This window comes from Puma concolor, chromosome A1 (genome assembly GCF_028749965.1).
Source record: "Puma concolor isolate L17-30 chromosome A1, mPumCon1.1.hap2, whole genome shotgun sequence".
NCBI classification, from domain to species: domain Eukaryota; kingdom Metazoa; phylum Chordata; class Mammalia; order Carnivora; family Felidae; genus Puma; species Puma concolor.
The window spans coordinates 190711710-190737818 of NC_141667.1; the positions used below are offsets into that span (position 1 = coordinate 190711710).

General features: G+C 42.2%; 2 protein-coding genes across 2 annotated transcripts in view; one reads left to right on the top strand and one right to left on the bottom strand.

Moving 5' to 3' along the window:
• Positions 1-961: 961 nt before the first annotated feature.
• Positions 962-11387, bottom strand: CLN5 (CLN5 lysosomal BMP synthase). The gene is made up of 4 exons (XM_086710093.1): positions 11175-11387; positions 7193-7358; positions 6298-6523; positions 962-3233 (listed from the first exon to the last, which is right to left on the bottom strand). The coding sequence occupies exons 1-4, from the start codon at positions 11327-11329 to the stop codon at positions 2722-2724; spliced, it is 1059 nt and encodes a 352-aa protein (XP_086566219.1). The 5' UTR covers positions 11330-11387; the 3' UTR covers positions 962-2721.
• The window catches only part of LOC147584689 (glutamine amidotransferase-like class 1 domain-containing protein 3, mitochondrial), a 40964-nt gene continuing 26140 nt past the window's right edge, over positions 11286-26109 (top strand). The window contains exons 1-4 of the mRNA XM_086710107.1: positions 11286-12354; positions 15931-16101; positions 20684-20886; positions 22545-22647. Of these exons, the coding sequence (XP_086566233.1) occupies positions 12331-12354; positions 15931-16101; positions 20684-20728 (240 nt within the window). The 5' untranslated portion in view covers positions 11286-12330 and the 3' untranslated portion in view covers positions 20729-20886; positions 22545-22647. The remainder of the gene's footprint in view (positions 12355-15930; positions 16102-20683; positions 20887-22544; positions 22648-26109) is intronic.

Here is a 26109-nt window from a genome sequence, read left to right on the forward strand (position 1 = left end):
CTCTCTCTGACCCTCCCCCGTTCTTGCTCTGTCTCTGTCTCAAAAATAAATAAATGTTAAAAAAAATTAAAAAAAGAAATAAAGCCCTAATTCAAACTTCCAACACAATGGTTTCTTAGAGAGTAAATTTTATACATTTATAACAGAAAAATATAAATCACATTTAAGTTATACGGTAGAATTGGCAAATTCCTGCCTGGCCATATTTTGGCTTCTCAATTACCATTTTGAAAGCATGTTCTTGAATCATCTCTACTCCAAAAGCCCTACTTCACCTTTTAAGTACAGTTGACAAGTTTGATAAACTCTTAAGTACTCAATATGAATTTTGTTCTCTCTATTTTATAGTCACCTGAGTCTATTACTTTCACAAAATTTCATTTGTTAATATTCATAGGAACTGAAAAATCTTTACTACTTTTTAAATGTTAACTGCTTAGAATCTTGCTTTAAAATTCAGCCTCCACATCCAGGTGTCCTCATTTGTCTTTGCTACAGAACCAGATTCTGTGCTTTACAGTTAACACAGATGTGGCACAAGAGTTCTTCCATGTTACCCCAGTGCAGTTCTAGAAAATCCAAAATTCTGTTTTCCCAGATCAATTTTAAGAATCCAGGAGAAATTGGCATTGCCTGATTTTAGCCACTAGGTGGTGATAACACAAAGATCCAAGTTTGTGACATTCTGAAGACAACCAGCAAGTTAAAGAGGCAAAATTAATTAGTGTTTACACTATTGACAGGAATACAAAGGCTAAATGGGAGGCAGTGAAGTAAAGTTCTCCTTATGTATTTCAGCCTGGCTTTGCCTCTGTGCAGTAGGCAGGATAATCCAGTGCTTCTCAAGCTATCTGTGGTAAAGGGCTGGCTTTTTATTTTCAGACTGTGGCAGTGCCTATAGTTTTGAAAACGACAATAAAAGTGAAGTCCTTGACAAATGAAATAAAAACACATACAAAAATACAAGCCCCATTTTTTTTTATTAGATTCAACAAAAACAAAATTACTTTAAAAGAAGTTTCCCACCAGTATCTGTGCTTGACCAGTAACCTGCTGTGTTAGTAACTTATGGTACAGGCATGGGTCTGAGGACTACACTCTGACAATGAAACCTTGCTTGATCATGTATCCCATCCAGTCAGAACTGGTTCAAGATGTGGCTCCATTACCAATAGCAGGGTAGCCCTGGAAAGGTCATTTAGACTTTCTAAGCCCCAATTTACTCATTTGATCAGGTAAATAATACCTGTGTTTAGGCTTTGTAGGAGAACTCAATGTACTAACCTCTCAGGAGACACTCAAATGTTGGTAGAAACTGAACAACATAGTTTACATATTAAACAGATGGTCTCTGCTTCATCATCTTACTGACTGGCCTTTTTTCCATGAATAGACAGTGTTCAGTTGGTCATTAGGCATTTAAAGGACCCTGAAACCTTGTTTGATGGCCCTAAATGGAAGCACAGCTACTTGGAGACCCTTGACAAAGACCTGTCCCCTGAGAAGTGTACCCTCCTACTGAGCTGGCACCTCTACTAGGGTGGAAGGACTACATGAAGCAGTAAAGGAGTCATATGGTGCCTATTCACCCAGATGTGTCTGCAGTCAGATACTTCCATGTCCCAATGTGCTTAAACAACTGCAGAAGCATTAAAGCTGTCAGCTCAAAGTTTAGATTATTACTATAAAACCCAGGAAAGGTTGGCATGTAAACTACATTAAGCCAGATCAAGGACGGCAGTTTGTTCTTTGATTCATCATTGTAGCTACCATTTTCTGTAACTTTCCTATGCCAAACATACATGGCTTCAATTTTTACAACAATCCTGACGGATGACTCCTCTTAAAGATAAGGATACTAAGGTTCAGAAATGCTAAGCTGCCTACATCACAAAATGCCAGTTACTGGCTAGTTCTAAAATGCTAGCTAGGAACTTGTGCTCTTTAACACTTTTTACCACATCTGGAAGCAAAACCACTCCAGCCATGGTATCCAAATTAGTCTTTAAGTAAAAGAACAAAATCAAACTACTAGACCTGGTCCCCAAAGTTACAAAAGTTGCAAAGTCAGTCTAAACCATCAAAAAGTACTTAAATGAAAAAGTGTAACTGTACCAGAGAAAAGCAGCCCCCACCATGAAAATGTCACTGAGGGTATTTTTAAATCTGGGCACACCATATCCACAATTAAAAAATATGGGGTCCTTGGGGCGCCTGGGTGGCGCAGTCGGTTAAGCGTCCGACTTCAGCCAGGTCACGATCTCGCGGTCCGTGAGTTCGAGCCCCGCATCGGGCTCTGGGCTGATGGCTCAGAGCCTGGAGACTGTTTCACATTCTGTGTCTCCCTCTCTCTCTGCCCCTCCCCCGTTCATGCTCTGTCTCTCTCTGTCCCAAAAATAAATAAACATTGAAAAAAAAAAAAAAAAAAATATGGGGTCCAAAGATCCTATGTATCTGATATGAACTGTAATTCATTTTAACAAAGGCTTGAAGTTTGAAATCAAGATCACCTAATGGGCTCACTTAGGCTAATGCAATGAGAGTTTCAGCTCCTCTCCAAAAAAGGTCCTGAGATGATATGCTGCAGTTCTGCCCAAGTACATTCTACCCTTCTGCTCCAAGGAAGAAGGGCCTAAGAAAATCCATGAATGTAAAACCACTACCTGAAAAACATATATGCTGGTGACAGGAGAAAAAAAAAAAAGCAGAAGAATTAAAATTTTATAAACCAGAGAGTGTGTTGTTTCTGTTAGGTAAAGGGATTTCTTCATATGTTATTTTAATAAAAGGGAATTTCATAGGTAAAAACCAATATTCAAAATTATAAAACAAATAGAACTGTCTGTGTATAATCACTGCATCAAAAATTTGCAAGAAACTGAACAGAAATTCTTTAGTTGATGAATGTGGTTTGAAGGGGTAATAAAACCTTTTTATGGCTAAAGCAAGAGTCTGATTTCCTGTTGGCCCAAAAATAGACGTTTCATTTCCCAAATAAGTAGGCTCTCCACTGTAAAGAAATATTCTTGTGTAGTTGGTTTCTATCTTCTTGAACTCTGCTCCAAGTTCAGCCAACTTGTTATATGTCCTTAACACAAATTTGGAACAGTCGTAGGATTCAAACCATGTCTCCGCCCCCTTTTCTGGGCTGGCCTGGACGGTCCATGTCTCATAATAAATCCCTGTTTCATTGTCCCATTTTACCCACTTTGCCATCTTGTTAAATGTGTTTCCTAGTTAAAAAAAAAAAAAAAAATTTCCTATGTGAACATCAAAGCCAATCATTAGTCTTATGTCAAATGTTCTAACCTGATTAAGGTCATAAATAAATAATATTATTATTAAATTATTAAATTATTTGTAATATCAGTTCCAAACCCGTACTCACAATAGGAATCCAAGCTTAGCCAATTTTCATTCCATTTTTCAAAGCACAAGGTATTTCTGAATTGTAAACCTTAGATATAATAGGGGTATCAAGTCTTACATACCAATTCTGTAATCATTTAAGCTATAAATCATACACATGCAGAAGCCCTCTTTACCCCACCCAACAAATCTTGGATTCAAAGGTAAAGAAAGAAAACAAGGAAAAATTGTGGATAGAGGGAAAAGTGAGTGGGGCAAAGGCAGTGTAAGAATGGAGGAGGGTGAAATGCAGAGCTTTTCTGTCACAAAGCATTGCGTGTGTACAGTACGAACGGCAGCCAGAGGAACAGCTACTTTAGAAGGCTGGCCTACTAATGTTACAAGAGAAAGTACCATACCCTGTCCACCCTGAATACCTGGTATTTCCTTTTTCTTTTTGTACTTGTAACTGTTCGGATTCTGCTCACAACCTTCCCACTAACCATACAAATTCTTCCAATGAATCAACTAAACTGGAAATGTTTTCGGCCACGTTCGTGGCCTATTACAGACTCCGGAACAGCTCACGCTCTCCTACGACCTTGTACCCGACCAAAGGAATCTCTCCAAATGTTAACAAAACACCATACTTTGCGTGGTTACAACCTCATCTGGGCATTTACAGTGCCTAATAAAGCTTCACTACAGCATTTCAATTTGTCACCATATATGTGAACCTTTCTTAAGTGCTCCAACTTGAGTCCATGAAATCAATATTTCATGTCCTATAAAATGAATACAGCGGCTGCCTTTATCAGTTTTTTAGAATTAAAACTATGGAATAATATAAAGCTTGTTTTCTTTTTGTTGTTGTTGTTGTTTATTTATTTTTGAGAAAAAGAGACAGCATGAGCAGTTGAGGGGCAGAGAAAGAGGGAGAGAGGGAGACCAGAACCCAAAGGAGGCTCCAGGATCTGAGCTGTCAGCACAGAGCCCGATGTGGGGCTCGAACCACAAGATCGTGACCTGAGCTGAAGTCAGTCGCTTAACAGATGGAGCCACCCAGGCACCCTTAAAGCTTGTTTTCTTAGACCTGGGTATACTGTTCTTAGTGTTCTTCAACCTTAAAAAGTTACTACTGTAATTAAGAGAGAATACTTCAAAACACTATTCTGTAACATGAGAAAATGTCAATGAACACGATTAATCACAAAGCAGACGGAAAACTTGAAAGATTTAAGTACTAGCATATTAGTACTATTTTACATGAAATAGTGATCACTTGTTCATATCATATACTGATGTCAGAAGGAAGAGTTTTCAGATAATGAAATAGGTGGACAAGGAGAAAAGAGCAACGTGAACTGGCCTGAGATGAAAAAAAAAAGTATCACACTGAGCACTGTTAAAAGAGAAACGGGCTTTGATATTGCTTGGGATGGTTTGGGGCGTATTAATTAGAAAGAAGGAAGGAAGATTAGAAAACAGCATGGTGTAGAGTTAAAAGATCCCCAGATTACATTTAAGACACAATTCTATTCCTGGTTCTACATCCAGATCTGTGACTGGCAAGTCATGCTACCTGGCTGACCCTCAAATCCTTATTTTTAAAAGGAAGAAGAGTGTTTTCTCCTCCCCACTGAGCTGTGAGATAACATGCTCCAAAATGCTTTGTAAAGGGCTATCCAAGTGGAAAGCTTGATAACTTCCTCAAGGTCTATGGCTCACTGAATAATTCTTACCACAAACAGTGCTTTCATTTCAGGTATTTCCACTTTCTTGGAGAACAACAATTATAATGCAGAGCTCTCTAAATCGTATGGGCAAGCTCCCTACCTCCAGAATGCAATGGCAGTCTCATCCCCGTTCTACACATGACGTAATGAGTCAAAGTAAAAATATGACCCAAGGTCACATACCAGTTTCTGATAAAAGTTCTGAACTCCTTTCTTCAGCATTAACCAACAATGCAACACATGCAGCAAAATTCTAAGTGTTTCAGCAACTTTCCGATACATCCAAAAGAACAGAAAATCTCAAAGATAAAGTATTTTGATTGCTCAAGGAGCCTCAAATGCTAAGATTGTATGTGTTTTGGGAAGCAATGTAGAGAAGTAGTTAAGAAAATGGCCAATAAAGCTTCACTGCCAGAGTTAGGGTCCCACCTACTTCTTGGTTGTGTGATTTTAACCACTTTGTGCCTCACTTTAGCCATCTGTAAAATGAGGGAAATAACCGTAACTATCTCAGGGGCTTGTTGTGATGATAAATGACATGATATAGGTAAAGCACTCGGAACACTGCTGGACCCAGAGTAAGTCCCCATGAGTGGTAGCTGTTATTATTTCTTGACATAAAAACATTTTGTCATCACTCAAAGTCTTTTTCCAGATACATTTAACAGGTCCTTTGATCAAATATTTTCACAGGCATTTTGTGGATTTTCTTCCACATGTTTATTTAGAAAGTCCAATTCAACTGCAGAAAACATTTTACCATTTCATTTTTTACTATGGAATAGAGGAGATACACTACTCATCACCTAAAGGTGACATTTTGCAGGGAGCCTGGGTGGCTCAGTCAGTTGAGCATCCAACTTCGGCTCAGATCATGATCTTGCAGTCTGTGAGTTCAAGCCCCACATCGGGCTCTGTTGACAGTTCAGAGCCTGGAGCCTGCTTCAGATTCTGTATCTCCCTCTCTCTCTGCCCCTCCCCTTCTCATACTCTCTCTCTCTCTCTCAAAAATAAATAAACATTAAAAAAAGAAAACTAAAGGTAACGTTTTGCATGAGTAATAGTTTGGATCAAACCTTACTGCTTCCAGAAGTACATTTTGTAAACTGACCTCTAAAGAGTAGAACATGACTGAAATGCCTCAAGGAAAGCAATTTTTTTCATTTGGATATCGATGTAATCATCAAACAAATGCCGTATTTTTGAAACTTACCTGGTATAGTTGCTACTTGAACTAATGTCCCATTTGCCTTCCAGTGAATATCATCAATTCCTTCAAAAAAGCATGCAGCTCCTTGATTACACCAGAAAGGGGCATTCATTTCAGGTCGGAGATGGGGAAATGTGCAATTTCCAAGTTGGAAAAGTTCGTACCATTCCATTGTGTAGTTCTGGCCAGTTAAAGTACTCTTGAATCCAATGGCATCATGCATAATTTTCTGTGGAAAGACCATACATGTATGAAAGCATCTGTGAAGTAACCACTGGTCCAGGAGCCAGATGGGAGAAAACATAATATGTCACAACTGTATATCAAGTAGAACGACTCAGCTGTTCCTCTTCCATGTTGCTATTCTTGTGTCCACTCTGTGGCTCCTCCGATTCCAGGCCCTCTTCCACTCTGGTTTTGACCATTGCTGCTTATCTCAGATATGCTATATATGGACACACTCTTAATTTCTTTCCACTTTAAAATGGGTTGGAGAAGCTCCATGCCACAGGCTCAGGAAGTCTACATGCTTCACAGGGTGACAGAGGCTCAACTGGTGAGCTAAGCTAGGAAAATGTGTATAGCAGGGACTGGAAATGAAGTGTCTCCTGCCTGCCTTGCCCGTTCCGCTGGGCCTCCTCCTTTCTTACCTGCCAGGAGCTAGGTACAGGAGTTGGGTATGGATTCAGATTATTAAAAAGGGATTAAGCAACTGCATTTGTTACTGTCAGAATCACAAAACATGCTAATATTTTTTGACTACTCATTTTAAATATGCCAAGAGGAACAGCAATTATACACGATCTAAAATCAGCCCTTTGAACAGCGATTATTCCCTCAAATCCACTTAATAAATAATTTAATTAACCAAAGTTACAAGATCAAGATGCAGCCTTACCAGGTGTCCCAGGAGATTCCCATATTTAAATTCCCATACTGGGGCTTGTAACCGAAAGACTTCAATGACATCATCATCTTTCATAATTGGGATAGGTGAGCCGGTTGGACAGAAAGTGTATTTAGCTTGACAATAAGGATCTGGTTCTGGGCGGAAGGAAAAGCGTCTAATAAAGAAAAAAGAAACCACAAACTTAGATTCCAACAGGACTTTCGTTCTTCTTGCACATTTTAGAATCCAGATTTTAGTATCACCATCAATAACACTTTCAGAGAAAACATTCAAAGGTTATAGTGTTTAAACATTTTGTTATTCTGTCAACAACTCCGACGAAGTCTTTAATAGCAAATGATATATTACAAGCACTTTGATAAAGGCATGCTTCCCTGTTATCTGCTCTCATTGTGAGAATTTTGAACACAGGGGCCATACCTTAGAATGTCTATAGATCCACATTTATTTATAGACAAACAAATATTCACTGAATAAAGGAATATTTTTCAAATGACATTTAATTTCGTAAACAGTCCACATGTTAAGATTATTTCAAAATAATTATTAAATAGAATATATTTTCTATTTTCTTTTTTTAATGTTTATTAATGTTTATTTATTTTTAAGACAGAGAGAGACAGAAGCACGAGCAGGGGAGGGGCAGAGAGACAGGGAGACACAGAATCTGAAGCTGGCTCCAGGCTCTGAGCTGTCAACACAGAGTCTGACGGGGGCTCGAACTCATCACCTGTGAGATCATGACCTGAGCTGAAGTCAGATGCTGAAGCGATTGAGCCACCACCCAGACGCCCCACTATATTTTCTATTTTCTAAAGAATTAACCAACAGGGGGTGCCTGGGTGGCTCAGTTAAGTGTCTGATTCTTTTTTTTTTTAAATGTTTGTTTATATTTGAGAGAGAGAGAGAGAGAACGAACAGGGGAGGGGCAGAGAGAGGGAGACATAGAACTTGATGTGGGTTCCAGGCTCAGTGCTATCAGCACAGTGCTATCAGCACAGAGCCTGAAGTGGGGCTCGAACTCACAAACCATGAGATCATGACCTGAGTCGAAGTCGAATGCTTAGCTGACTGGGCCACCCAGGCGCCCCAAGTGTCTGATTCTTGATTTCAGCTCAGGTATGATCTCATAGTTCCTGGGTTTGAGCCCCATGTCTGACTCTGCATTGAGAGTGCAGAGCCTTCTTGGGATTCTCTCTTTCCCTCAAAATAAATAAACATAAAAAAAAATTAACTGACAGGAGTGTCCCTCTATTTGCTAGATGGAATGCTGCCCAATTCGTGAATCATTTAATAAAGCCAATTAGAGTTTAAAAAAAAAAAATTGGGGCACCTGGGTGGCTCAGTTGGTTAAGTGTCCAACTTTGGCTCAGGTCATGATCTTGCGGTTAGTGGGTTTGAGCCCTGTGTCTGTGTTGACAGCTTAAAGCCTGGAGCCTGATTCAGATTCTGTGTCTCCCTCTCTTTCTCTGCCCCTCCCCTGCTCTGTCTCTCAAAAATGAATGAACGTTAAAAAAATTAAAATTAAAAAAAAATAGCCACCGATCAATAGATATTTACTAAGGATCTACTATATGTAGGACACTATACTAGGAAGGAGGGAAACAAAATTAAAATGATGTTCCCTTCCTCAAGGACATTTAGGTGGGGACTGGGAAGACATTAAATAAGTAGTATGGCGCAGTGTGGTGAGTGCTAAAGAAATATACAAAGTCCTATGGGCACAAAAAAGAGAGAAATCACTTTTACCTGATGTGGAATGGGTGGGGTGAGAAGAGCAAAGAAAGGGATGAAGATCTGGCTTAGGCTTTTAAAATACTTTCGATGGTTAGGACATAAAAGGGACAATATTAAGGCTTATAAGACAGTAGGTAAATAATGCTGGAATTCAGGCTTCAAGGTAGGAGAAACAGGCAGGGACTGTCATTTTGCACTGATGCAGTGTGAACCGCACCACAGGACTCCTACAGCTGGTGAGGGCTGAGCCCAGGAGTGAGCTTAAAGGATTTTAAGTAGCAGACCTGATATGACTGAATTTGCTATGAAACAAACCTTGTTTGTATGAGTTACAGGAGAGCGGCAAGAGAAGCGAAATTAAGGCAGAGGTCAATTAGGAGGTTATAGCAATAATGTAATAAGAAGAGAAGCCATGGCAGTAAGACGAGAGGAGGGACTACTGCTGAAGTCGGCTCAACAGACACTGGTCACCTTCCATATTTGGCAAGAGAAAGACGGAAGAAAGAAAGACACTGCTTCTATCTATCTTCTAGGCACCACGGATCTCTAAAATTTTAGGCAGATCTATTTTTTTACAATCTTAACACATCAACAAAAAATTCTATTTTAAGAAGTTAATATCTTGATGTTAGCCAAGAGTATTAACAACCCCCCAATGTTTATGAAACTTATACATACTTCCTTGTTTTTATAGATGCTCAACGGGTTGTTTAAACACGTAACTATTTAGTTTTCACTTGCTTGAAGCAAAATCTTTTAGGTCAAAGGTAATTTCAAAAGCATAACTTAATAAAGTTAAATTTTATTATATTCAGTTGAGAAGACTAAATGGGGACAGATACTTAATACTTGAAACTTTTATAGAAACTCTAAGGTATCGTCAATACCTTGCCCTAACTATAAATCAAGTAGTTTTGCATTTACAATCTCTTCCTTATTTTACTGAACATTTAATTTTACTTCTTATGAACGTTTTATTAACTTTTTCTTTTCAAGAAAGCCCCAACTTCTCTTTTCATATATATCAAGCAAAACAAGGAAGTGGTGCAAACCATTCCAGTGAACAGAATACACTCCTATCCCCGCTTGACAATAGCTGACATTTATTAGATTTAATCCTCTAACAAGCCTGGGGGAAATGCTGTTACCGTTCCTACTTTCTTTAAAAAAAAAATATTTTTTTTTAATGTTTATTTATTTTTGAAGGAGAGAAAGACAGAGTGTGAGCCAGGGAGGGGCAGAGAGAGAGGGAGACACAGAATCTGAAGCAGGCTCCAGGCTCTGGGCTGTCAGCACAGAGTCCCCACGCGCAGGGCTTGAACTCACAGACCCTGATATCATGACCTGAACCAAAATCGGGCGCCTGAGGACTGAGCCATCAAGGCGTCCCATCCATTCCTACTTTCTAGGGCAGGTCACATGGGCACAGAGACACTGAATCACGTTGCCAATTTCAAAAGCTAGTGCTGGTGGTGCCTGATTCGACTGGAACCCAGAACTCATTCCTGACCATTAGGTTATCCTGCCTCCCCGCTCACTATTTTGTCATCCGAAATAGCCGTGTTTTCAAAATCTGTTGGCCTTTCGCCTGCTTGATGTTAGCAGCGTGTTTTCTTTCTGTTTAGCCACCTGAACATCTAAGGCCGTGTAGATACTCTTCTAGGTCAAAGGCTCCAATCAGCTCCACAGGTGTGCAGTCTCTGTCCTCGTCGTAAGACCAGACTGAAAACGGGGGACACACGAGGTCACCAACCCTTCCGGTGAGCCCCGGACAAAGGGAGCGGGGAATTCCCAGGACGCGTGACTTTTACGGCTAAAAATGGAAATTCCCAGAGAACCAAGACCAGTAGGTCATGTTGTATATTGTGCCAATGGGTACGTACTCATGATAACTAATGACATGCATGACGTCAAGTAATAAGCACGATATTCAAAGTCTCCTCAAACCATTCAAAGAGTTGATCACTTGCATCTAAAAGTCACTCAAATAAAATTACATTACTCCCGTTTCTTCCATGACTCCGGCCTGCCCTGAGCCTAAGCCACCTAGAAAGCAGTTCAAGTGTCCCAAGAGGAAGAAAGGGCCTGGGCGACGCGCAGCGAACAGCTCAACTCGGTCCTCCACCGCGCCGCCTCCGCCTCCCGACCCCGGCACCCCGCCCCGCCAGTGCGCGCGTCCGCCCCGCCAGTGCGCGCGTCCGCCCCGCCACGCCCGCGCGCCGCGCGCACTCACTTGTAGGGCACGGGCCACTGGCGCCGGGAGGAGCCCGCGGCGGCCAACGCCAGCCACAGCAGCCCCAGGGCCCAGCGCCAAAGCGCGCACCCCGGGGCCGCGCCCGCGGGCTTCTGCCCCGCGGCCCCCAGGCCAGCGCTCCCCGCCTGCGCCATGTGGCGGCTCCCGGTGCTTCCGGCGCCTCCCGAGCCCGGCGACGCGAAGGGCCCGCGAGCTGAGCATGCGCACGGAACCCCGCCCCCCCGCGAGCCGTGTGACCCCTGGACTGGGCCACTTTGGTCGGCCGGGTCCCGCCCTCTCCCTGACCGGAGACTGGGGCGCGGGGCGCCTGCCTGGGGGTGAGACACTGGAGCCTTGCAGTGCAGCCATTTCCCCTGCCCTCAGCAGACCGTGCCGCGGCGCTGGGGCCCGGCACCCTGGCGCACTCCATCCGCGCCGTGGGGCCTCCTTTTTCTGAAACTGACTCATAATGCCTTGTTCTTCTGGCCCCGCGTCTGTGTAGAGATCACCGCGTGTTTGGAGGTGTTTTCTGACCTCTGCGCAGTAACTACCAGCCAAACCAAACCAAACCAAGAAACCAATCCAACTTTGGGCTCTTCCTTTGGCTTCTCTAGTACGGAACTCTTACCCTGCCACACAGGGCCCAGACTAGGTGACAACAAACATTTGAGTATAAGAATCATTATTTGGAGGTGGTGGTGCAGTGAGGAAGACAATAATGGAGGAATGACTGGTCCTCCCCCCCCCCCCCCCCCCCCCCCCCCCCCCCCCCCCGTCTTAAGCCAGTGAGAACAATGGCCAGCACTTACTATATATAGCCCATAATACTACTCTAAATGCTTTAATTTATTTATTTTGAGAGAGAGCATGTGCAAGCAGGAGAGGGGCAAAGAGAGGAAAGAGAATTCCAAGCAGGCTCCACGCTGTCAGCACAGAGCCCAATGCAGGACTTCCTCTCTCAAACCGGGAAATCATGACCTGAGCCGAAATCAAGAGTCAGATGCTTAACCAACTGAGCCACCCAGGTACCCCTAAATGCTCTGTAATGCCCTCGGCCCCTTATCCCCAGATGGTCGTCCTTGTTGGGCTCTACCACGTGAACAGAGGAGAAGATTCTGCATTACCCTTTCTTTGACCTTTCATCCACTTGAAGACAATGGGATCAACTGCCTTGTTTCTGGTGAGATATTTGTGGCCTGTCATACTTTTATACAAAGATACTGACTTATGTCTATAAGTAGTGCATTAAAAGTGTAATAACTTATAGTCACGTTTTTCTTTCTTTCTTTTTTTTTTTTTTACAAGAGAGCAGCATGCCTTCACTTCACCCACAACATGAGTGAACCCTCATGGTATTTGTAAGCATAATGGAATAAGTGAGGTGGCTGCAGTGGCCATAGGTGACCACCAATGACCCTTGCTGGGGATGGCAGGAGCATGGGGTGCTTCCCTAAGCATACAAGGTTTTCTGAGGGCTGATGGGAATTAGTTCTCCCCTAACCCTCCCCGCCCCCTCGCACCCCACCCCCCCCCCACCTTTGACCACTTGCTGCACTGGGTTGAGGAATTCTGTGGAGATCCAAGCAGGGCACCATTTTAACACCCATTTATCTAAGTGTTTAGGTGGCTCCAATCCTAGCTCTCCTCCATATACCATGGCCCAGTTCAAAATCACCTAGCCTAAACTAAGCCTCTCCTAAAGACCCACAAAAAGTGAGGGCGTGGGGACACATCCTAGCTATAACAGCTGAAATTCCAATTTGAAGGGCACCAGGGCATTCCCACTGGGCATGTACTTGAACATGGCTTAAAACTGAGACACCTCTCCAGAGTAACAATTTACAAATAATGGAACACACTAGAGGGCCACAGTGGAGCTTCCCATCCTACTCAAGACTTCCCAGAGCTGCAGAAACAAGCTTCAAGTTGACCATGGTCAGTGGTGGGGATCTCCTCTCTTGGGACTGCAGTCTCTTCATTCCGTGAGCAGGGAGCTCTAATGGCAAGAAAGCAGTTCCTCAAATTAGCCCTAAATCAGCCTCTCACTAGCTCCCATCTGCTGTGGTGTGGTTCAGCCTTCTGTTCCTTTTGGCTATGACCCCAGCACCCCAGGCTAAAGATGCTTGTAGACTATTGTTGCCTGATCCCTCATTGTGCAGTTCATGATTTTTAATCTTTGAAGATTTCATCAAAAAATAGGTTGAATTTTAATCCAATTTTTTCCCTCTGGGTCCTTGCTCAGTTAGCTTAAGAACACTCAGAACATTACTGTAGTCTGATAAAATCATGTTTATCAACCATTGAACTGTTGCACACCAGTGGAACTGTATGGCATCTTCTTAAAGGAAAAAATAGAGTTATAGAATTCTGGGGCAGGGTAGAGTTAGGTGAAATTTAAGTTTTCATCTTCACTTCCACCTTAGGCAGGTGGATCTGATTAATTTCACAAAGCAACAGCAAGCCAGTCTGTTTTCCAGAATTATTGGTTTAAAAACCAATCCACATTTTTTTTGCATCTTTCTTGACCTTCAGAATGTTTTAAGGGTTTTTTTTTTCTTCTTCTCTTTTTACTAATAATGGGTTGTATCTGTGCTTAGAATCTCTCCCATAGAGAGATCTGTCCCACAGACAGGAGATATTGCTCAATTTTGTAAAACCAAAACTACAGGGAAGAGAGAATGTTTAGAATATTAATATATATTTTAATCAAATACAAAGTTTAATAACAGGAAGCTAAGACATAGTCATACACTTTCTAGCCTTTTTTTTAAATAAAGTTTCTCTCTTTTTTTTTTATTTGAGAGAGAGTGTGAGAGTGTGTAAGCACGGGAAGGGGCAGAGGGAGAGAGAGAGAATCTTAAGCAGACTCCACGCTCATGCAGGGCTCAATCCCTCGACTCTGGGATCATGACCTGAGCCAAAATCAAGAGTTGGATGCTCAACCGACTGAGCCACCCAGGCACCCATATGCTTTCAGGTCTTAATGATGCCTTCTCAGAAAGCCAAGGGACGTTTGACTCAGACTAGTCTTGTCCAGTTCCTGGAGAAGTACACCTGCAAGTTTTGAGGTGGGGTAGAAGTCAGTGAAGAAGGTAGGACACCAAGGCCCCCTAGTATATAGGTGCCCACCCTGAGCTTCCTTCCTTGCTTCCAAATCCTCATGGCTCCCCAGATCAGTGCCCATGCAGGATCCAACAGTTGGGGAAAAAGGAACGGTTTCTGATGGCAGACTGGGGGTATCAATCCAGAGTTTGGTTGGGCTGGATGTGTGAAGGTGGGTCAAGCAAGGGCTTCCAAATGGTCTACTTTGGGCTATTGGCATTTAAACCCTTGAGATTTTAACTCAGAGCCCTGAGTTTGTGAGTTTTATTTTCCATTTGCTTTAGATCAGTCATTGCTAACCCTGCAAATGATGGAGGATTTTAAGGAGATTTTAAGACATACCACCATCCAAGATGGTGCTTCATTCCCAGAAATTTCCATGTACCTGTTCTGTTTGGGCCTCAAGTTGCCCAAGTGATTCTAATACGCAGCCAGGGTTGAGAATCCCTGCTTTAGAAAGATGTTAAAGCTAAATTTAATCAACCCTCCTATGGTTTTGAGCCCTATATGTTCCTATCTATAAAATTGGAACCTTTCTTATATCTCTTTAAAAATTGTGTACTCTTGAACAACATGGGTTTGAACTGCATGGGACCACTTATATGCAGAATTTTTTTCAAATAAATACAATACAGTACTGTCAGTGTATTTTCTCTTATGATGTTCTTAACATTTTCTTTTCTCCTAGTTTACTGTATTGTTAGAGTGCAGTATATAATATATATAACATACAAAATATGTATTAATTGACAGTTTATGTTATCAGTAAGGTTTTTGGTCAACAGTAGTCTATTAGTAGTTAAGTTTTTGGGGAGTCAGAAGTTATACACAAAATTTTTTTAATGTTTATTTATTTTTGAGAGACAGAGAGACAGAGTGCAAGTGGGGGGGGGGGGCAGAGAGAGAGGGAGACACAGAATCCAAAGCAGGCTCCAGGCTCTGAGCTGTCAGCACAGAGCCCGATGCGGGGTTTGAACTCACAAACCGTGAGATCATGACCCATTGTATAGGTGCCCCTATACACAAAATTTTTAAGAATGTTTATTTATTTATTTTAAGAGAGAGTGCACATATGTAAGCAGGGGAGGTGCAGGGAGGGAGAGAGAGAATCCCAAGCAGGCTCTGTGCCATCAGTACGGAGCTGGGTGTGGAACTCAGTCCCACGAACTGTGAAATCATGACTTGAGCTGAAATCAGGAGTCGGATGCTTAACTGCATGAACCATCCAAGTGCCCCAATAGATGAATTTTTGACTGCATAGGAGGTCAGTGTCCCTAACCCCTGTATTGTTCAAGGGTAAACTGTATACACACACACACACGCACACACACACACACACACACACACACACACACACACACACACACTTCTGTATGTGTGTAGATAGATAGATAGATGTATTTGGAAAGCAACCTGTTTCTGTTCTACTTTCTTTCTAGAAGCTAATTTATAGCTCTTTTTTTCCCCTCTAGAAGTCCCCTGCAGTTTCTTTCTTGTGGCTGATATTTGTAGTTGGTGTTGGCCCTGAAGGCATACGGAATTACTTAGTGGTTTTCTGACTTTCCTTCCTGGTTTATTTAGGCTCTAAGATTGATTTGCTTGATTGTTTTCAAAGAGGCAATGACATCATTTGTTTTTATTTCTATTTTTGAAGGTGAAGCTCTTTGCTCCTAATGCTGAGCAGATGTACATTGTTAATCACTTGAAAGGGAGCCCAACAGAAGAGAAGAGAAATGTACCAAAGGAAAGTGCCAGAAGAGCCCATGGGGGCCTACAACATTTGGCAGACCTGAACTCCAGCAAGCTTGAAGCTGCCATTACACCGGTGAGTTAGCTGAAAGCTGTTGAGGCCAACTGTTCATTTTAATTAATGTTCACTGACTTTAAACCCTCTTCCAGCAAAAGCTGCACAGATTCAGCTGCCATTTTGAAGCCTCTGTGCCAGGAGGTAGGTCATGGTTCTCAAACTTTGCTGCACATGAAAGTCACTTGGAAAGCCTTTAAACAGTCTCAGTGCCTGGGTCACATCTCAGACCAGTTACATCAGACTTTCTGGGGGTGGAAACAGATGTCAGTGCTTTTTGATGCTTTACAGGTTCTTCCACTGTGTAGCAAAGATTGAGAACCAGTGCTCTATCAAGAATGACCAGTGGTTCCCAGACTTGGCTGCACCTGGAATCACCTGGTAGGCTTTAAAACCACCAATGCCTGTGTCCTCCCAAAATTTTGGAAGTTTTAAGGTTCCTAGATGATTCTCATATGCAGACAAATTTGGGATCCACTGCACTAGAACGGCATATCTCTAAGTTTAATTGGTAGGTGATTCACCTGGAGATCTTGTTACAGTGCAGATTCTTATTCAGCTCTCAGGTGACAGGTGGCATGTGGCATGCAGCCCACATTTTGAGGCCTCAAGACTCTGGAAATCACAGTGGAGGGTTGCCTGTTTCTAGAACTTTTCAGCACAGTGATCACTTTGTAGATAGGTGACCTGCCTATCTACATGCCTGTACATATGGATGTATACCTACCTTTTAAAATAAATGATTGGTGGCGCCTGGGTGGCGCAGTCGGTTAAGCGTCCAACTTCAGCCAGGTCACGATCTCACGGTCCGTGAGTTCGAGCCCCGCGTTAGGCTCTGGGCTGATGGCTCGGAGCCTGTTTCCGATTCTGTGTCTCCCTCTCTCTCTGCCCCTCCCCCGTTCATGCTCTGTCTCTCTCTGTCCCAAAAATAAATTAAAAACGTTGAAAAAAAAATTAAAAAAAAATAAAATAAATGATGGGGGCACCTGGGTGGCTCAGTCGGTTGGGCGTCCAACTTCGGCTCAGGTCATGATCTCACACTCCATGAGTTGAGCCCCGCGTCGGGCTCTGGGCTGATGCCTCGGAGCCTGGAGCCTGCTTCGGATTCTGTGTCTCCCTCTCTCTCTCTGCCCCTCCCCTGCTCATGCTCTGTCTCTCTCTGTCTCAAAAATAAATAAAAACGTTTAAAAATTTTCTTTAAAAAATAAAATAAATATTGACTTACAAGTATAATTGTCTTAAGTATTTTTTATTTCCTTTTATTTAATCCCCTCATAAGGAATTCAATGTTATATATTTATTTTTCAAACTAACCAGTTTTAGTTTAATTATATATATATGTATACATATATACATGTATGTATATATGCACGTATACATATATACATACATGTGTGTGTGTGTGTATATATATATATATATTATTTATTTATTTATTTTGAAAGAGGGAGAGAGCAGGGGAGGGGCAGAGAGAGAGAGGGAAAGAGAGAATCCCAAGCAGGCTCCTCACTGTTGGCGCAGAGAGCGACGTGGGGCTCAAACTCACGAACCGTGAGATCATGACCTGAGCCAGGAAATCAAGAGTCTGATGTTCAACCAACTGAGCCACCCAGGTGTCCCAAGTTGGTTTAGTTTGTTTAAACACTAACAATCAGTTTTATTTTAAGATTATTTTGTTTTTTTTAAATGTTTATTTATTTATTTTGAGAGAGAGCATGCACACATGAACACATGGGGGTGGGGCAGAGAGAGAGGGAGAGAGAGAATCCCAAGCAGGCTCCACACTGCCATTGCAGAGCCTGATGCAGGGCTCCATCTCCCAAACTGTGAGATCATGACCTGAGCCGAAATCAAGAGTCAGACACTTCACTGACTCAGCCACCCAGGTGACCCTATTTTAAGAGTACTTTAAACATTCACAATATTGTTGAAATCTATGGAGGCAGTTAGGAGATGTCCCACAGTGAGAATCGGAAATCATCGTTTTAGGTAAGAAGTGTGCTGGGACACCTGGGTGGCTCATTCAGTTAAGTGTCCCATTTCAGCTCAGGTCATGACCTCACAGTTCATGAGTTCAAGCCCTGCGCTGTGCTCTGTGCTGACAGCACAGCGCCTGGAGCCTGCTTCAGATTCTGTGTCTCCCTCTCTCTGTGCCTCCTCTGCTCATTCTCTCTCTCTCTCTCAAAAATAAATAACATTTAAAAAAAGTGAGGGGGCACCTGGGTGGCTCAGTTGGTTAAGCATCCGACTTTGGCTCAGGTCGTGATCTTGTAGTTTGTGAGTTCGAGCCCCGCGTCGGGCTCTGTGCTGACAGCTCAAAGCCTGGAGCCTGCTTGGGATTCTGCGTCTCATTTTCTCTCTGCCCCTCCCCCACTTGTGCTCTGTCTCTCTCTGTCTCTCAAAAATAGGTAAATGTAAAAAAACAAAAGTGTGCCACTTGTGGATGCTTATACATATTTATCTGAGCAGGTTGCTTACTGCTATTTTACATATAAAGTATTCCAGATATCTGTTGCTATATGACAATTACCACTAAAATTTAGTGTCTTAATAATTTATTATCTTTCCTGGTTCTGTTGGTTGACTAGGCTTAGCTTGAGCTTTGCTTGAGGCCTCTCCTGCAGCTGCATGGTGGCTGGAGCTGCAGACATCTGAAGATTCAATCAGGCTCCAGTCTGATACCTGAGTCGGGATTGGTTGGCTGTGCAGCCATCTGGCCATTCCATGTGGCAATCTTGGGCTTCTTTGTAACTTACAGACCTTGGGGTGTCTGAGCTTCTCACATGCAAGCTGGCATCCCCCAGAGCAAGCATTCCAAGAGACCCAGGCTTTCCTCTTCTGCTCTAGCCACAGATGTCCCTCAGAATCACTTATGCCACATTCTGTTGATCAAAAGGGAGACTAGGTTCAAAGAAAGGAGAGTACCAAAAGGCACGAGTACCAGGAGGCGTGCATATTAGGGCACCATCTTTGAAGACTTTCTACATACTATATATATAACATAAATTAAAATATCTATTTACCAAATGCAGGGTGAGGGCAGTAAAGGAGATAATTTTATTTGAGTTGCTGGTGTCTTTTAGTTGTATTCTTTTTTCTTTCACTGCCAATAGGCATGCCCTGAGACAGTTTGTAAAGATTATTGCCCTTGAGGTCTGATGTTAAAATTAGTATTTTCACATCTAAAATGGTGTTACTTGTAAATCAATTTTTAAAAATTACTGTGATTTGAAAAAAAAGTATTTTATTCTAACACATGAAGATGCATTTTGTTTTTAGGAGAAATGAAATTACCCCAATGCTTTTTAAAAATACATAGTTCTATTTGTACCACACTTGAAGTATTTAGCAAAAATTATTATCAACATGGGTATCCCAGCTTGTGTCTTCAGAATTTTACTGTTGATGCAAAATGGTGCTTATTATTTGGTTAATATAAACCCTCTATATCTGTAAAATCCATTTGCTACAGGGCTACATTGAAGCCATGTAAACTCCCTAATAATTGGGTTGGTGTTTTAGCATTTGGCACCAGCTCTTTACAAAAGGATCTCTGAGGGGCGCCTGGGTGGCTCGCTTGGTTGAGCATCTGACTCTGATTTTGGCTCTGGTCATGATCTCACGGTTCGTGGGATCAGGCTCTGTGCCGATCTTGGAGCCTGCTTGGGATTCTCTCTCTCCCCTGCTTATGCACATGTGCGCGCTCTCTTTTTTCTCTCACTCTCAAAATAAATAAGTAAACTTAAAAAAATAAAAGTCAAAATGGTCTCTGAACAACTTTGAGAGATAGAGGTTGCTAGTCTGACTTTGTAAAATGAAGTTAATGAATTAACTAGAGTCATTGTCAACCCCAGAGTCTTAAAGAAATGCTATTTTTCCTTTCTAATAACGTGTTATTGCTCTCATATACCTTAATTCTTTGCTTAAGAATTAATTGTTCATAGAACTACCGTACGACCCAGCAATTGCACTACTAGGCATTTATCCAAGGGATACAGGTGTGCTGTTTTGAAGGGACACATGCACCCCCATTTATAGCAGCACTATCAACAATAGCCAAAGTATGGAAAGAGCCCAAATGTCCATTGATGGATGAATGGATAAAGAAGATGGGGTATATATATACAATGGAGTATTACTTGGCAGCCAAAAAGAATGAAATCTTGCCATTTGCAACTACGTGGATGGAACTGGAGGGTATTATGCTAAGTGAAATTAGTTGGTCAGAGAAAGAGAGAAATCACATGACTTCACTTATATGAGGACTTTAAGAGACAAAACAGATGAACATAAGGGAAGGGAAACAAAAATAATATAAAAACAGGGAGGGGGACAAAACAGAAGAGACTCATAAATATGGAGAACAAACTGAGGGTTACTGGATGGTTGTGGGAGGGGGATGGGCTAACTGGGTAAGGGGCACTAAGGAATCTAGTCCTGAAATCATTGTTGCACTATATACTAACTAATTTGGATATAAATTTTAAAAATTAAAAATAATATTAAAAATAAATGAATAAAAATTACAAAAAAAAAGAATTAATTGTTCATAGGTTCTTCTTGTCAGCTGCGTCAAATAATCCTGGGTTCCTTGTCTTTGTAGGTGGTTTTGGGGTGGCCCAGAACTGCCCTGTCAACAGTTCTGTAAAGGACTCTTTCAGCCCTCCGCTGTGCCAAGATGCCTATCAGCGGGTGCTTCATTTCCAGTGTGCTGGCAGCTACAACCTTCCTGCTTGTGAAGTCACAGTGGGTCACGCTATTCAGTGTGGATGGAAGGGGAGAAAAGGATGAAAAGCTTACTGCTGGGTAAGCAGGCTCTACAGTGCTTTCCTATTTTCCTTCCTCCAGATGAATATAAATGTGACTACTTAACAAATCATCTTTCATTGTGGGGTTGCCATATTTGGTGATTGGCATTAGGGCAGGGGGGGGCGGACATGGTAAGGGACAGTGATTTAAGGTGATGACACCAGATGGCTTTGAATCATAGGGAAAATATTCTTTCAACATATATTGGCTTTCTCTGTAAGAAGCAAATTTCAATGCAGCAATTCTCTTGTGTGATACCATTCAGCTGTATGGATCAAATTATACTTGCTTTATTATTTCCTATTGATCCTAGTACATACAGCCTTCATTTCTCTTACGAAGGGAATATTTAAATGAAGCCACGTGTCAGGACAGATACTTTATGTGCAGAGTGCCTGTGGGCTGTTGTTCCACACTGCAGCATTTGAGAGGCCAGTGCAAGCTAATCATTGTAACTCTCTTCACAGTCCTGCTGCTGTCTGTTGCCGAAGAAGCATTTTCCTCCACTCCGTTGTCCCCTCTTCTGATAGGTTCGGTGATGCTGCTGGAGCCACGGCTGCACAGAAGCCTAGATGCAAACACGGCTGCGGGGGGCGGGGGTGTCCGAGCCGCACAGGTGCTGCCCCTCTGCACGAGCTTTTTGAAGGAATAGGAAGAATGGCTATTTTATAATGTTTTATAATGGATTTGAAAAGTGATATTTTACTTATAATAATTAGAAGAAATTGTTCAAGTGAAAAGATTCAGCTCCAGCCAAATGAAGTACACACTTTGTCACTTACTGATAGGAACTTTCAATGTGATCTTGGCTCAAAGATTAAATAACCATTCTGAATCATTCAGAGATACATGGTTTCTAAACAAGCACGCTTTCATTTCTGTCTTTCGTTTTTTAAAGTCGGAAACAACACTCTCATGCCGTGTTTCAAACAGATGGGCGTTGGGCTGTTCCAAAGGCTTTTTCCTGAACCTCCAGTTTGGTTCCTGTACGGACACCAGCTGTAGCTGGGGTGGGTTGGATTATTTTTAATAATAACTGCAACAGAAAGCAGGGAGAATTTAAGTGAGATGCTCACCTCTGAATGTTGATTTCTGCATTTGCAACTGAACTAGATGACTAATCTTCATGATTTCTGTGAAGGTATTCTGTTCTTTACGATTCAGATAAAGCCAGGACCCTTCTTAAAGTTACTGTGTATCATACATTCTTTTGACATGTTCAGTGTTCAGCTGTCAGTCGCTGGGCACCCAGGCTTTAGCAGGAACCAGAGTAGCCTGTGCAACACTCCTCTGTTTTGGATGTCTTTTCAATGATCACTTGCTGTGAACTACCGCTATACTGTTTTGTGTGGGTTTTTTTGTTGTTTTTTTAATATGGGATAGGAGAAGAGAGGGAGAATGAAACAATTTCACCGAGTGATAAAAATCTGCAACACTGCTGGTAGATTTCGTATGATGGGAAGACACAACACGTGTGTGTGTACAGGGGCACACCTCTGCTGTAGGGAAAGTGGGGTATCTTATTGTGGCTTTGCACCCCCCCCCCCCCCACCCCGTCTTCGGTTCCCTGTAGCTTTGCTCTCTGCAGGGAAGTCCTTCCAGAATTGACAGGGAAGCTGCATTTCTACAGTGCCACAAATCTTTTAATGTCACAGGTCATGCTCCGGCCCAGAAGAGCTAGAAACTATGAAGTCCACTGAAGGAAGGTTCACATTCGCTCCGGGGAAGCATGAAGGAAGCACAGCCAGGCCGGAATAGGTATGGAGCACTTTCCTTGTCCTAGGTACTTGTTTTGCTGGGCTCTCTGCTCATACTGGATTATAAGCTCATGATTGTAAAAGGTTCTTGAATATTCTGTTGACTGCTTTATCACCTGCACTGAGAACATCCTCTGTTGTATTAGGCCCTTGATATGAATTTGTTGGTAATGAATGCCTACCAGCTACTCAGCTTCTCCAAAGAGATTCCCTCCATGAGCCATTACAGACCTTAAGGTGGGGTCGGAAGAGACTTATCTGATAACTTTTTTAGATAAAGGGTTGCAAGTAAAGTTGTTATAAAACATAATATATAAAATTTCTCTTTAAAGTCACATTTTCGTTTTCGGTGCCTGGGTTAAAATCATGACAGCTCTTTGGTCTGTGACAGCTTTAAGCCCCGGGGATACCAGTTTTAGTTAATACTGTGATGGAACACACAGCTCAAGTGCTACAGCGCAGAGACAATTCCTGGGGTGGAGGCAAAGTCCAGTTGGTCGGTGTCATGTGTCCGTCCCCCACAAAGCCACACAAATAGGAAAGAAAGGCATTTTAGTCTGGGAAAAGTTGTGCAGAAAGGAGACCATAGGAGGCCTCAGGCTGCTGCCTTTATCAAGCCTTATTCAGGAGGTTCGTCTCGGCTGGCGTCTGGGAGCTTGGCACATACACACTCCCTGACTCATAAAACTGGTTCACTTGGCCTAGGCTGTGCAGACATTGCTGTTCTCGCCTTCTTGGAGTTTGCGATTTTGATCGTTGCTGGGTGGAGGGGACCTACGTGACCAGACACTGTTAAAAGCCTTGGGTGCAGAGTCTCTTCCCAAGGCAGACACAGTGTACAGACTTCAGTGAATTTTTCACTCCTGGAGAGAGGAACACACTCACGTGTCTCCTCGCTGGTGGGAGGGGGCGTCACAAACCTCCAGACTCTGCCAGTGTCTTTTTCTCCAGTTGACCCTGTCACGTAACCTTGCACTGTATAACCCTTAACCAGAGTGCAACTCTTTGCTGAGTCCCAGAAGTTCCTCTGGTGATCCCTGAGTGTGCGTGTGGTCTTGGGATCCCCAAAACATACATACTAGCCAGAACCAGGGCTCCTCAGGTGTGTCTGGTGACAGGAAGTTTGACTCAAGGCCTCGAATGTGTGCTGAGGATGCAGAAACACAGGGTGCTGGAATGAACCCCTTTCTGAGCTGGGGCCTTTGTCCCAGTCTTGAGTGGGTTTCCTCCCGCGTTGTCTGTCCTGATCCACGTAGAGGACTCATTTGCCTGGATACAGAGCCTATAACACAAAAGACTAAGCAGGATGCTTTGCTGCCACCCCCAAGGGAATGGAAGGGGAAAAGCCAGCATTTGCCACACTGCCTAGATAGCAGATCAGAGCGGTCCAGGCCCCCACCTTGGCCTTTCTCAGGGTGAGGAGACTCACAGGCTGTCCTTGTTCTCCAGCCTCACGGACAGAAGAGACAAGAGGCTCGGCTTTACTCTCCCATTCCCTCAAAAGCTCTCTACCAGCACTCTGGCTAAAAAAATACCCTAGCTTTTGACTCTCCTAGAAAGGAACCGTCGATTTTTTTGTATGTGGTATGGTGGGGGCGGATGATGCACAGGGCTGCCAGTGAAGAGGACCCTTATGCTCTCTCTACAGACCCACATTCCCTCATATTTTCTCCTGCCTTCAGTTAACTCGGTGTGCATAATAACCAATATCAAGGTCATCTTGAGTGCTGTGGTCCCCTCAGGAGAGATCTTCCCCAACCCCTGCTTTTTGTCTGAAACATCCATCAAGGGTGTGTAAAGATAAACTGAGGCCTATTAATTTTTTTAAGAATTTATTTGAGCAAAAATTGATTTGAATCCTACAGCATGGAGCCTAGCAGATAGAAAGGAGCTCCAAGGAGCTGTATAAGATGAGAGACTTTTATAGGTAGAAGGGAGCAGGAACAAGGAAGTTATATGAGACAAAATAGGTTATTACAAGGTTACTTTTCTTTGGGGGATGGCGGGGTTCTATTAGGCATATTGGCTAACTGATCTGATCTAACTGATCAGATCAGCTAACTGATTGGCTAAATTGCTGATCTGGCAATTTCTGAATGACCTGTTTGATATGATTCCATTTCTGGGAATGCTGAAACTGTAAGTATATCTCATTTTACTGATGTGGGACTTAGCATAAGGACTCCACTTGGGGCCTATTGTCTTGTTTTTAACAGGGATTATCTGAGGATATTATTACTAGCCCTTAGATCTTGCCCCTAGAAATTTCTGGTGTATAAAGACGGGATAATTAAATTTTATCTGAAGGCCACAGTAGAAACCACGACTTTGATCTCCTGTTTTATTTACCATGTTCAGACAAATTAATTACAGTTACAGGATATGTCCTATGGAACAGCATAATCCAAATGATACAGAGCCAGCCATAGAAAGTTTACACACTTATAAGTACTGTTTTAGGTATAGCCTACAAATTTTGATATATGCGGTTTTGTTATTGGTAAGTTCTAGATGTTTTATAATTTTTGTGATCATTTCTTCTGTGACCCAAGTTATTTCAAGGAATTTTTATTTCTAAACATTTCAGTCTTGTCTAATCTTTTTTTTAATATGGAACTTAAATTTCATTGTGATTAGAGAAAATGATCTATATCTTCCAGTCCTTTAAAAAGTTGTTAAGACTTGCTTTATGGCTCAGTATATGGTCCTTTTTTGTAAATGTTCTGTGAGATTTTTATTTTTAATTTTCTTAAATGTTTATTTTTGAGAGAGAGAGATAGAGCATGTGAGAGTGGGGGTATGCAGAGAGAGGGGGGAACAGAGGATCCAAAGCAAGCTCTGAACTGACAGCAGTGAGCACAATGCAGGGCTCGAACCCACAAACTGTGAGATCATTACCTGAGCCAAAGTCGGTCGCTTAACTGACTGAGCCACCCAGGCGCCCCATAAATGTTCTTGTGAGATTTTAATTTAATTTAATTTAATTTAATTTAATTTAATTTAATTTATTTTATATTATATTTTCTTTTCTTTATTTATTGTTTTAAGTTTATTTATTTATTTTGAGAGAGACAGAGACAGCACCAGTGGAGAAGGGGCAGAGAGAGAGGGAGAGAGAGAGAATCCCAAGCAGGCTCTGTGCTGCCTGTGCAGAGCCTGATGTGGGGCTCAAACTCATGAAACCACGAGATCATGACCTGAACCAAAACCAAGAGTTGGATGCTTAACTGACTGCTTTTTGCTTGAGTTCTATTTTGTTTAATATTAACATTTATTTATTCCAGCTTGCTTTTGTTAGTGTTCCATCGATATTTCCCCAACTTTTTTACTTTGAACTTTTCTGCATCCTCATGAGTCTTAAATAACTTATATAACTGGTTTTTTAATTTTGTTATTATTTTTTAATGTTTATTTTTAGAGAGAGACAGAGACAGAGACAGAGACAGAGTGTGAGTGGGGGAGG